This window comes from Seriola aureovittata, chromosome 5 (assembly GCF_021018895.1).
Source record: "Seriola aureovittata isolate HTS-2021-v1 ecotype China chromosome 5, ASM2101889v1, whole genome shotgun sequence".
NCBI lineage: Eukaryota > Metazoa > Chordata > Actinopteri > Carangiformes > Carangidae > Seriola > Seriola aureovittata.
The window spans coordinates 10,811,981-10,825,357 of record NC_079368.1 but is presented as its reverse complement, the minus strand read 5'-3'; the positions used below and the strand labels follow the sequence as shown (position 1 = coordinate 10,825,357).

Here is a 13,377-nt window from a genome sequence, read left to right as displayed (position 1 = left end):
ATGCAATTTCAAGTGTTATAGCAAAAATGGAAATCTTAGAGGGGAGCAGAACTGATTAGAGGGAAAAATACAACGAGTTAAAACAGACTATATATTGTAATACAACTTTTGTGTGCCTCTTTTGGTATTTCCTCTTATTATTTGTCGTTTACTGTTAGACTTTATTTAGCTAAAAGGTAAAGCAGTTATGAAGCATCTCCATCAAGCCACACTATTCATCAAATCACAGTTTCTCACATTCTTTATAACAACTTGAGTTTCCATTCATATTTTCCTCCTAATCAATTAATGCCAATATAAAGTCATTCTGCTCTGTTCTTCTCAATAGGGTAACATTTTGACATTTTCTAAGCGTTAATTCAGTTACTTTAATTTGAAGGTAATGTCACATAACTTCCTGTATTTGTTTTTCTCCCTTTCTGTGGCTTGATGCTTTTCTGCAAGACTCTGACGTCACTTCTTAATTGTATGCATGCATTTTGGGGAGAGATCAAATAATGACAGAATAATAGCAGAGTCCCAAAGAAGTGAAAGTCACGGTGAGGCTGCAGTTCGAAGAGGAAAGCAACAGTCTGATGCAGCTTATGTGTTTATTGAGTTACATTCATCTGCAGTGACATTACTGAACTCCTATCGTTATAAATCTAAATCGAGATTCTACATCAAAAACAGTCTCAGCTCAACACAGTAGGCAGCCTGGGTCATTTATCAAACAATATATGCAGTTACTGATACAGTGGAAAATATTTCTTGTGTGAAAATATAATTCATTCTTGATGGCAGTAAGACTGAGAGCAGTGAATTATTTATGAGGGCTAAACCTGAAAGTGATGAAGTATTGTCCCCCAGCTCACAGCTGATAGCTCAGAAATCATCCCAGTTTGTGCACAGCTCCACTGAGTCCTCAGCGTAATGACTACATGCACTGCTGTCCAAAGGATGATTAACCTGAAAGACAGTGAAACAGGAAAAAATGTAATACATCCTCTCATTGAGTTATTACAAAAATGATAGCCTAATAATAATAATAAGCCAAATTTTAAGTTTCTTACTTTGGGAATAACTGGTGGGTTTAATGTTCTTTTACAAAGTCCGTCCCAGTTGAATCCTTCAAACCATCTGATGAAAACAGAGAATCACAACCTGTAAATCCATGTTTTCCAGCACACAGTGTTTTCCAGTGTAATAAATCTGTCGCCTTACTTGTGCATCTGAATGTCCTTGGCCCCATTTCTCAGACTGCCCAGTCTCTCCGAGGGATTGCTCCTTGGTGATGGAGAGCGAAAGAGAACAACCAAATAAATAAACTATGAATTAATAATCAGATTCTGTCATTCAAAAAGTGGTGTCAAAGCACAGGTCGTGTCCAATACACCTGCAGTATTTCCAGTGTCTGTATGTGTGTGTTTTGGGCTGGAAGAGAGGTAATATATCACACAGAGGTGTGTGGCTGGAGAATGGTTTTTATCTCTGAAAGAGCATTACAAAATAACAAGACAAGTGTCATTAACTTTCACATAATAATTCATGATGTCTAGTGGCTCATATTTACAACACCTGCACAGTTTCTTTATGAGACTGGAGGCACTTTTGCTGATGTTTTTCGGGAAGTCGATCTGATCGATGCCACAAATGGTTGCAGTGAGTATTTTCAGAGGGTCAGAGCCGCTGAATGGGAGTCTGCAGATGACAACATGAACCTATCATTATCACTTTAATCTACAAGTCAAGACATGAGCCTAAAAAGTTCTGCCTGACTGCACAGAACTGTAAAACTTACCCACCGCTCAGTAGTTCAAACAGAAATACGCCCAGGGACCAGAAGTCTGTAGATACACTGTGACCTTTGTTCAAGATGATCTCAGGTGCGATATAGCCCAGTGTACCGCAGAATGTCCAGGTTTTCTTACCCACCTCAACCTTCTTTATACATCTGGAGCCAATCTACAAAGAGCAGGTATTGGTACATTTACATTAAATTTTGGTAAAAAATTCAATAGAATACTCAAAATGTTGATTTAAGTTTGTGAACAATAGTAAATACCAGTTTGGCATAACCATGCTCATCCAGAACAATATTTTCAGGTTTGATGTCTCTATAGATGACACCTCGGCCGTGAAGAAAGGTCAGTGCCTCAACAACACAAGCTATGTAGAACCTGGTGCTGCATTCATCCAAATATCCCCTGAAACAGTACGAGAAGTGCTGACTTAAACATCACAGCAAACAAAACTAATGTATGATGCAAACAGATGTGCAACATCAGACACTGGTCAGTCTTGATATTGAAATGTGATGAAAGCTTGGCTCAAAACACAGTGGTAGGGTTATAAATATTTTATCAGTGTGATGACAAAAAGTGCTTTGAATCTTAATTTCCTTTAGTCCAAAAACACTTACTTATCTTTAAGCAGACTGCATAAATCCCCACCAAGACAAGCCTCTGTCAAAATGTACAGGCACTCAGGGTCTCTAAAGATTTTATGTAGCCTGTAATCATTAAAAATACAGAAACATGCTAAAGATCTTTTTTTTTTATCATTAACATATTATGTAATCAAACCAATCCTAATTAGAAAACTGTTGAAGAATGGGCACCTGACTATGAATGGACAATAAGCCTCCATTAGGATGCGCCCTTCTCTCAGGACGTGCTCTTGCTGACCGTTGTTGAGGATCAGCTTCTTCTTGAGGACCTTCATGGCAAAAAGACATTTGATGTTGCTCTTTAGTTGTACCTGACAGAGGTGAAAATCAATAGATTAAATTTCAGAAACATGGAATCCCAAGTAGGCCACAGCACAGGAATCACAGGGTAATATCAACCCTTACCAGGTCTACGTGACCAAACTCCCCAGGTGCCAGAGTGCAAATAATGTTGAAATCACTTAAGGTGGAAGATGAAAGGACAGCACAATCCTTGTCTGACCTGCTCACAAGAAGAAAACAGGGTGAAATGATATCTTGTGTTTTCTATGAGTGCAAATAACAACAATTCTTGTAGAAATTAGAATCGTAATGCTCCTCACTCGACTTTGGATTCATGGCTTTGCAGCACCTCATGGCTGCAGTCAAAAACAAACCCATCAATGATGTCTTTGAAAGTCCTGAAACACAGAAGCATGAGATTCTCCAAATCTCTGAATAAGCACAACAATTTACGAGCAAATTAGTGCAGCAACTGAAACAGTTACATTTTCATTTGTCGTTAATCTTATAAAAACAAAACATCCACTTACTGTCTGTCTATTACCAAGCAAGTAACTGCACCAGCAGCAACTACATTCACAGTCTGAACATCCTCTCTGAAGACAAGGGTCATGAGAAAATCAAAATGTCAAATATCAAAGCAGAACACACAATGAAAAAAGAAATGAAATTGATGTTTTCATAAAAGCTGCTGAAAACTATGCATCATTTTCTTTACAACCTCTTATGAAAGTGCATTACTTCCTTCCTCTTACCCCCACAGAGATTTTTCTCCAAACCAGTGTCTCTCAGTGAGCTTAGAGAGGACTATCTCTTCATGCCCTGGCTTCATTTCTGTCACTTTCACCTGGCAAATCCATAAGAGAAGTAATGAAAAAGAGGGAGCCTAACGGTGGAGAGCAATGTAGGAAACCGCCAAAGTCAATTATCACCATCATAAAGCAATTTCTAACGCTGTGCTGACATTTTGTCCTCCACATTCTAAATCTTTTACTCTGAAACCCTCGTTTTATCTGTGCAGCAAGCAAAGAGCACAAAACTTTACCTGGCCTTTGCTAATGATATAAAAGGTGTCTCCTGTGGCCCCTTGTCGAATGATGTAGTCTCCTTCATTGTAGTGTGTCTATGGAAAACAAAGGACAGATAAAGGAGCAAACAGTGGAAGAGGATGGAAAGAGAGGAAGTAAAAGAACCAGCTCTCTTACAGACATAGAGATGGAAATAGAAAATGCAGAGGGGCCGCCTGTAAACAACCGTGTTTACACACGTTCCGTCTGTCTGCAAACATAATCTACCCGCTGGTTTCTGTTTGAAGGATGAGTGATGTTTACACAAAACCGTGCTTCAGATTTTAAGAACTTAATCTGTACCTCCTCCATGAGATCAGACATTTTCATGATAGCATCCTCTGGCAATGACTGCAGAAAGGGAACGCTGCAGACACACAGGTACAAAGGAGCGAAAGGCTTAGTTATCATCCACGATGACAGGTTTGCAAAGGGTTTGATTTAATTTTTACATTACACTAAAACATGTCCTGCATGTTGATATTGCACATGACATTAAGGCAACGCTAATGCTCCCTGCATGCAGCATCGTGGTGACTTGCAAACAATATGACCCTTGTGATGTTGTGGTGAAGGCATTAGAATACAAAGTGGCTTTCCATGTCAAATCAAGTGTGCCGTTCTGACATTCACCTGGTAAGGAGCTCCATTGAATGCGAAAGGCTGTTGAGACCACTCTGCATAAGTATGGTCTGGTAGCTCTTGCTGTCAATAACCCACAGCTTGCTGTCCGTTTGTGCTGCAGATCAAAATACAGAGGTAGAGAAAGTGACAAAGGTTGTGTCAGTGACACTGGAGCTCAGGTGGAACCATAATCAAGAGGAAGGTATTGAAACAGCTCTAAGTGGCATGTGTAGTGAGTGTGATGGATGTGGATATACAATGCAGGTTCATCAGCTGCAGCCTAAAGAACAGACAATATAAGCAGGTCGGAACTTCATTAGAAATGCTTACCAGGTAAAATGAAAAGAACTGTGAGCGCTTATTTTCCTTACAAAAGACTTTTAATATGAATCTAATCTGGTTTCCTTAGCTGTAATTACCCTCTTTCTCTATAATAGAGCTTGAAAAAGTTATTATAAATTAATAATGACCCATATTGATTGGTTCACTGAAGCTTCCTGCAAACGGAAGTAAATGTCCTCTAGACAGTCTAATTAGATCCACCATCTGATAATATGGTGCAGGCTTTATATCTCTGTTCCCCCATTTGGATATACCCCATCGATTTTCACTTGAGCACCACATGACACCCAATTCATCATCATGGCTTTTTATATGCTTCTGAATCCTGTGCAGACTATCTTTAAAAATTAAAATTCTAGTCTCAAAGGAGGATTTTCTGACATCTTCTTCAGTATATCCTTTGCCACCCTGAACTTCCATGACCTGATGAGGACACCCTGTTTTCACCGGCACCTTTATCACTGTCACAGTGAGAGAGACCACATGAAAAGGAAAAGTCTTATTGATGGTCTCAGATGGCAAGAATGGAAAAAAAAAGTAATTTCAGGTCACGACGGAGATGAACACAGTGGGTCCTGAGCAGAGCAAAAGGAAAGGGCTGACAGAAATGGATATGGAACAAAAGACAACAGACTGCCGACATGAGCTGAACATTGTGTGAGATATATAGTGTAGAACAGTGCATTGGAAAGGCTGACTGCTCGCAGGATAGAGAAAGCAGCATAAACAGAATGAGATGTTTAGAGCCCAAACAAGGTAAATAGACAGATTTTTCAATTTAAACTGATTCTGGCTGTTTCCACAGACTGTTCATTTGTGAAACCAGGTCAGATGCATGTGACGATGGCTGCAAAGGTTTTCCCACAGGACTCTGTGATCAGACGCTGGAAGGAAATGATAGCACGCTTTCTATTTTCTAAGGAATATCACAAATTCTTACACCAGAAATGAATATTTGACAGGTTATGATCCAACCATGAGAAGAGTGAACTGAATGCAAATGAGCTCTGAAAACATCATTTGTAAATGTTTGTGAAAATTCAGTTAATGCATGCTAGATTTCAGGGAGGGGATGTGGCAGTCAGACAGAAAATGTTTTAAATTCCCCACATCTCTGAGAAAACCGTTTGAAGCTGTGGTGTTGTCTAAGATTTCAAAAGGTCTTTGATTTTAAATTCAACAGACGTCTTCTGTCTAAGACCACTGCCAGAAATCTGCCTGCTTGTGACAGTCTTTAAAACAAGAATTTTTTTTATATGCCGACCAAATCAAAACGAATCACAGTAAAACTCCATCAGTGTTTTGGTGTGACAGTTAAATGCAAATATAAAAGCAAGAAGCCAGCACATTGCTTTGATACCTGAGACAGAGTAGGTGTGGATGCAGTTATAGAGGAGAGCCAGCTCTCCAAACATGTCCTGTGGCTCGATTGTAAGCAGCTTCCGTCCGTCTTTTGTCACCTCCAGCCTCCCCTCTGTTAATGAACACACAGTCAGTGAAGAAATATAGCACGTACAATACATAGAAGTGTTAGGTGCATGATTTTTGGGGCTGGAAAATAAAGAGGGACTGTCAAGAACCATCCACATCATCCAAATAGGGGGCAGCCGCCCTCTGTTAGTTGTCACATTACAAATGCTACCAAGATTCGAGCACCGATGAACTCTGCAATCAAAGAAAAGCAGAACCTTTTTTTTCTCCTGTCTCTTCAGGCTTAAGTTGACATTTCAACACAAAACATCAATGTAGGTCACTTGTTATTCCCCAAAGTGCCTCCTCTTTTTCCTCGCTCAACCATGCAATTGTCAGATCATTGTGCTTGAAAGTAGTGTCAGATAATCTAATCAAATTGTGAGCCAGCAGTAAACCTGATAGGCCAAAATATGATAAAATCTATCATTTCATCTGACTGTCCTTAAGCACCTGTCATCTCAAGGAAGTCTTAATAAATACCCTCTCAAGTATGATTAATGTTAGCAGTTGTAAGAAGAAAATGATTTACCTTCTAAAACATAAGCCTGAGCCCCGCTGGTCCCCTCCTGGATAACATAGCAGCCTTGATTGATGGTGGTGGGATACATGCAGGCTATGATGGCTCTGATTTCTCCTTCGTCGTGGTTCTTCAACAATTCATTTTTCAAAAACGCTGCCTGAATCAACCTCTGTGACCTGAGGGCATGAAAGCAGGATAATGATGTAACATTTAAAGGCATTTAAGGGCCTTTAATTCTGTGTCATAGGCTGCAGTGACTGAAAATGATTGGAAATATTTATTGATTCTGAGTCATGCAGAAAGCAGTTGGGGGAGGCTTGAACACTTGAGAGACTGTTAGAGCAGGTGGGAGCTGAGAGAACACTGTGTGCTCTTACTCGTGGCTTTTGTCACAGCTTCTTTGTGAAACCATGGCAAGAGTCACCGGGTCCAGACTGAAGGGCTCAGAAATGACTGTCCTCCTTTTGGCTCTCTGCTTGTCCTCAAACTGAGCTGAACAAGCTACAGGACAGAGAAAATACACACATGCAATAAGTCATACATGTAGCTCAGGTTTAGGGCTTGTGCTCTAAACTCTAAAACATGACATATGAAAGCAGCATGTTCTGTACCTGCACTGACTGCAGAGGGTCCTGGGAGGGAGACTGTGGCCCTGTAGCGATCCAGCTCTTCCTGTAATCTCCGAATGAGTTCATCCTTTGTATCCAACTCCAGCTCTAACTCATCTATTAGTGTGTCCCTCTGGCGGAGCTCTTCAATCTTTAATTGGAGGGCAAATTGGAGGTCCCGAAGTGTACCCATTATCTGCAAATACCAGTTGTCAAGACAGCAAATTATATCTCTTTCTACACACACACATTCACATGGCATACAATACAACAAGATTACAAAAATATTTCTCTCTGATTTTGCTGCTCAGCTGACTCAAGGATTCACAGTTCTTCTCTAATTAATTCCTGTGATTACTTATATTAATATTAATAAAGATAGATAGATAGATAGATAGATAGATAGATAGATAGATAGATAGATAGATAGATAGATAGATAGACACTTTATGTATCCCCTAGGGGAAATTCATGTGTCCATTAGCTCACTGTTTATAATAATAATAATAAAAAATGTGATAGATAGATAGATAGATAGATAGATAGATAGATAGATAGATAGATAGATAGATAGATAGATAGATAGATTGTCTAATCCAATGACACAGTTTCCCATGCAATAAAAAAGAAGACTACAACCTTCCTTTGCACTATGAGCTTGCAGTCCTTGCAGTGGTTGATTTAATTTACAAGGTTATTGTACACGTGCAAATGCATTATAGTAACAGTGCAGTCAGTGTATTTGTCTCTTGGTCTTTATCTCCCACATCTTAATGAAAAAAATAATTCAAGGACACTTGGCACATTTATGAGAAAATAAAGGACAAGAAAGTAGAAGTACTATGGTATCACAAGAGATAAAACTCTGATTAAAAAAGGTCAGTACAAACTCAGTATTGAATCCCAAACACAAGTCCAAACAGAAATGAAATATAGATGTTTTCATTTTGAGTTGCAGGCGCGCCCGTAGCTGCATGCACTGGTAAATAGCTTTTGTGATACATGAATGAATTGGTAAAATCTGACAACAGCGTGTTATATCATGCATCTGTATTTACAAACTGTGTATTAGTCCTGCTAAATATTAAGCCGTACTGTACTTCACATCACACACAGACATCACTTACCACCTCTAGGCTGTGGGGCGTTGTGGAAGTCTTCCTCACTTGTCCTGAATAGGTCTGCTCTTGTTAAGAAGCAGACAGCCCATTCGACAGGTGCAGATCTCACCTCCCTCCCCTGTCGAAGATGCGCCTCTCTCGCTCGGGGCTGACCGGGGCTGGGCGTAGACAGCAGGCAATCACATGACCGAGACAGTGGAGACCATCCGGGAGGGTGTAATGAGGAAATGCATGGACTGGATCCCAACTGGGTCAGAGGGTCTGTAGAGTATTTCCTAGCCCTGGGGAAATAGGTGGGTCTCTGGCAAACTGAGCGATGAACATTGATCATTTTGCTCCCGTGTGTAGAACATGGGAAAGAGATGAAAGTCTGGCTATGTGCATTGATCAGACAGTAAAGTGGCCTATGCTGGTCAACAGCTGTAGCCTATATTGTAACATTTGTTTTTCTCAATGACCGAAACTGTCATGATGATATATATGTTATAAAAACACGTTATTACAAAATAACGTATAAACTGTGTTCGGGAACAATGACAGTGTTTTCTCATTACAGTTTTTTTTTTTTAATACTAGTTGTGACTATAGTTAGTGGCTATAGTAAGTGATTTTAGTTGTGATAACAAGCTATAGTCACATTGGCTGATTATTCAATTGTGAATGTAAATAGTTAAAGGGAAATAAGTCAGCCTATAAACTGTGTAGCACGAAATAGAAATCAAAATGTAACTTAGAATTTGTAATCACAACAATGATAATTTTACTGATAACTACAATGATTGTATGTTTTTAAATGTCTGCCCTTATCGCTTCTAGATTAATCTTCCTCTTTCCTATTTATATTTAATTATTGTCTAATTAATGGATTATTCACCATCTCTTTGTTTATTTGGGTGGAATTATCCTCCACGGAGGGTAGTCCTTAATGGCCATACCACACCCGAACAGTAGGTGGGAGTAGTTCCCCCTGAGAGTCGCAGCGGGCTGTCCGCAGCTGCCGGAGAAGAAGATGGGCCGTTGACAAGAGAAGAACTGCTGTAGCTATCTTGAGCTAGCTAAGTAACGTTACTTGGGCAGCGTTTGTCGTTAAATCTTAAACGTATTGCTGCGTGGTTGTGTTTTTTTGGGCCTTCGTCGAAAATGATCCTTACCGTGAAACCGCTTCAAGGAAAAGAGTGCAGTGTACAGGTGAGTTAAGCACCACAGAGCTAGCTAACTGCTAAATGTTAACTCGCTAGCTTAATTCGCAACATTAGCCTTTACAAGGAGCCTAGCTAGTTAGCGGTGGTCCTGTCACATGCTGAGCTACCTTGAATTAACTAACCCCTCATATACTGCTCGGGCCTAAATTATTATTATTATTGAATATAAAGCCTGTTAAATTAGGTTGTTATGTTTCACACATTGTCTCTTAAATTGAGGTTTTGAACAGACGCATCGTCGTCTAGGTATGAATTGATGTTACTGTGGCTCGCCTGTTGGGCACGATACCTGTAACGATTTAAACGTTTTCTGGTCCCCTCTCTCCTCTAACATGGGTTACCACTTTCACACACACAGGCTGAGTGAGATTTCTGTAAGTCCTTATTTGGTAGTACTTGTTGGAGAGAGAAAACGCTTGCCTAATGCGTCTGTAAAGCAGCGTATTGTGAAAATAGGTTTTGGTAAGGCTGGCACAGCAGTATAACTAATTATCTTACAAGTTTCTAGTGTTATTTGTCCCATTCTCAACAGTCTGTGGTGTTATTTGCACACTGTAGACTAGTCCTAGCCCCAGTTTGTGCCTCTCATGTTTTGATGTGATAATGTTACTGTAAGGGGCACAAACTGGGGTCACATATGCGTAGAAACACTGACAGTAAAGGAGCTGAGCGAACTTTATCATATAGTATGTGAGTGTAGAGACCAATAGTTTGTAATTTTATAGTATAGTATAGAGTATTTGATGTGTGTCTGTTTGTGTGAAGTATTCGTCAAACTGGACTAAATGTGTCTACAGTGGAAGACAAGTTACTCTAAAAGCTTATTTTAAACTGGGTCAGTGATTAAGATAATGCCATGTTCCTCCAAGCGCTGCTCTGAAAGTAAAAAAGTGCCTGCCCACACTCTTACATGCCGGTTACATGGTAAGGCCACCAGCTGTTCTTTTTTTTTTTTTTTTGAGTGAGAGAATTTCTCATTAATCGTTGGTTTTATGCAAAGGTAATGCAAAATAAGAATTTCAGATTAGCTACACTCCTCTGCAGTTTGAATACTCTTCAGCTAAATGGAAAGTGAGACTGCTTGGTGCATTTTGATCACAGACAGTGACTACATCATCATTTTGTTGATCTTCCAGGTGACAGAAGATGAAAAAGTCTCCACAGTGAAGGAACTTGTGTCTGAACGTCTCAACATACCAGCAAACCAACAGCGGTTGCTCTATAAAGGGAAAGCTCTTGCAGGTAGATTTGCCAACTGTCAAATGTTTCATAACCTCTGTACATAACTGTAATTGCTTGATCCATCAATATATTTTTTACATGAATCAAATGTTAAAATGTTTAATGATTGCATACTACATTGCTTTCCTCAGACGAACACAGACTGAGTGATTACTCCATTGGGCCAGAGGCTAAATTGAATCTGGTAATCCGTCCACTGGGGGAGAGGACTGGAGCTTCAGGAACAGCTGCCAGCAGCAGCAGCGGCACACATGGAGGAGTGTGGCAGAGTGTTTCCACCATACTTGCTAGACACTTTAGTCCAGCAGATGCAGCAAAAGTCCATGAACAGCTTATTAAGGTATTTAAATGCAGCATCTTTGCTGCATCATTTAATATGATCAAAGCTAAATTTGTGCTTGCCCGTTTTGAGTTCTGGATATGTACACTTGCTGAACAGCTACAACTAGTGGAGGCTGGAGACTAAAATTATTAATGACTAATGCATCAAATGCAGCTTTAAAGGGCTTAGATCCATTTATGAATGGTTAATGAATGTGTGGATGTGAGGGCAAGATAATAATTTGATATTTATTGGAAATTTAAGAATATTAATATTTGACAGTCTTTTTCAGTTTACATCTGGTCTTTTTCCTCTTGCTTTTATAAGTGCGGCACGTCGATTTCAAGACTGGATCCTCTCGAGTCCTCATTTTCAGTCATAATAGATCACAATAGACTAACAATAACTAACAAAAACTATCAATTTATGTCTCATCCAAACATGGACAAGAAGTGCAGTCCTATATGTCCAAATTTGGAGGAAACGGAAAGTTTACCCTTTTAAGCCTGTGTCCCACAATCTGATGTGTGGTGGTCATTTGTTTAAGAGTGTTAGGCAAGCCTCGTCAAGCCACAACAATGGGATTCAGCATGTTCAAATGTCATTTTTACCAGATATTTCAGTTGAGGGAGTGATGTATCACTGGACTAGACCAGAAGAAGAACACAATTTCTATAACCCACTGGAAGTTATAAATAAAGAAAGCAGCCAGCCAACATAAAATTGTACAATGTGCAATTCCTTTTATGGACCCTGTGAAGTTATATGGATATCTTCCATTGACAGTTGTCCATGATGTATTGAAATTAATCCCCAGCTAATACTGCTTCCCACCAAGTTGCTTAGAGCCTCCCATTAATGCACCAACAGTTTGCTCTCTGTAAGAGGAGACCTTCTCATTTTGGAAGGAAGCACAGGTAGATGGATCCAGCTCCTAGTTTAGGATGTATCACAAGACTTGACATGTTGGGTTAATGTGACCGTGCTATGTGCGGTTAACATTACCTCAAATTCTTGAAATACTTATCTTTTGTAGTCATTTGTAGCCGCCATTGTATGAAATTACCTGATTTGGCTTCAGGTCTGCATTAATCCAGACTAAACAAACTAAAGATTTAAGACATTCAAGAGGGTCATCTTTCCTTTCCTCTGTGCTTCATTTATCATAGAGCAGTATGCCCCCAAATATAATATGCTTAAAATGAATTCAGTGGAATATTTTTTTCAACCTGCTGTTTCTCAATATTATTATTAATTTGTTTTTCTTCAAGGACTATGAACGTTCACTTCGACAACTTAGCCTGGACGACATTGAGCGCTTAGCAGGAAGACTCCTTCACCCAGACGGCGAGGGCATGGACACCTCATACATGGACTAAGAACACCAAGCTGGAAGTTGTTTTTTGTGATTGTCTTTCAAGGGGTGCTCAGTGTTCTAGATGCATACAGTGTTTAGAGTGTGAGGCATGGAAAATAAAGTATGTGCCTAATCAGTGGCTGAGTGAACATGGATAACACTGACTGTCTCAGCAATAGGGTTCTTTCTTATCCATGACCATAGGACTTGGATAAGACCAAAGGACTTGGATAAGAAAACTTTGCCACTTTGAATTTGTCCTCGTCATTGATTTTGCTGTCATGACACAAGACCTGATCACATAATATTTGTATACAAAGGAATCCATTTATGCTGTTTGTTTCACATGATCTCTGGCTGCTAAAACTCCCAGGGGACACTAACTTCTACTGGAGGGTATTTATTAGTAATGTCTGTGTTTCGATGATGACTGGGTGTTTTCTGTAAATCATCCATGTGAAGGTAATATGTGTTTTATCCCATAAATAACTGATGGTCATTGTATGATTTGTAAATATGTTTATATATATACAGACATTAAAACACAGAAAAAAGAATTTGTGTTTTTCTTGTGTTGTATAATGGTATTTTAAAGGATGTTCAGAAGCTTTTAAAAGAAGTGTTGACTGGGAAGGGATTTGTTTTAGTTCAGAGCATAAAAAGTAGAATTGGTTAGGAAAAATGAAGTGGTGTTGGTTTCAAGGGGGACTTCACAAGGCGGGACCAAACGATGCCTCGTTTACATGTCGACCAATCAGGTGACGGGAACACTCGTGATTCATATTTTAC

At 39.5% G+C, this 13,377-nt stretch overlaps 2 protein-coding genes across 3 annotated transcripts; one reads left to right on the top strand and one right to left on the bottom strand.

The window, feature by feature from the left end:
- Positions 1–576: 576 nt before the first annotated feature.
- Positions 577–8,625, bottom strand: prkg1l (protein kinase cGMP-dependent 1, like). Of its 2 annotated transcripts, XM_056377326.1 has the most exons (20): positions 8,472–8,625; positions 7,348–7,540; positions 7,114–7,237; positions 6,746–6,912; positions 6,104–6,217; positions 4,411–4,516; positions 4,081–4,144; positions 3,756–3,833; positions 3,466–3,557; positions 3,241–3,306; positions 3,031–3,108; positions 2,834–2,930; positions 2,600–2,739; positions 2,402–2,491; positions 2,045–2,186; positions 1,781–1,944; positions 1,558–1,680; positions 1,204–1,266; positions 1,053–1,119; positions 577–948 (listed from the first exon to the last, which is right to left on the bottom strand). In XM_056377326.1, exons 2-20 carry the CDS (start codon positions 7,535–7,537, stop codon positions 865–867), a joined length of 2,049 nt encoding a protein of 682 aa, XP_056233301.1. In that variant the 5' UTR covers positions 7,538–7,540; positions 8,472–8,625; the 3' UTR covers positions 577–864. The 2 variants fall into 2 exon arrangements, 1 of the variants encoding a protein (XP_056233301.1); XR_008827949.1 differs by lacking the exons at positions 577–948; positions 1,053–1,119 and having other exon boundaries at positions 1,785–1,944.
- A 798-nt stretch (positions 8,626–9,423) lies between these two features.
- ubl4a (ubiquitin like 4A) lies at positions 9,424–13,145 on the top strand. Its single transcript, XM_056377327.1, has 4 exons — positions 9,424–9,653; positions 10,804–10,909; positions 11,041–11,249; positions 12,503–13,145. Exons 1-4 carry the CDS (start codon positions 9,606–9,608, stop codon positions 12,608–12,610), a joined length of 471 nt encoding a protein of 156 aa, XP_056233302.1. The 5' UTR covers positions 9,424–9,605; the 3' UTR covers positions 12,611–13,145.
- The last annotated feature ends 232 nt before the right edge of the window (positions 13,146–13,377 follow it).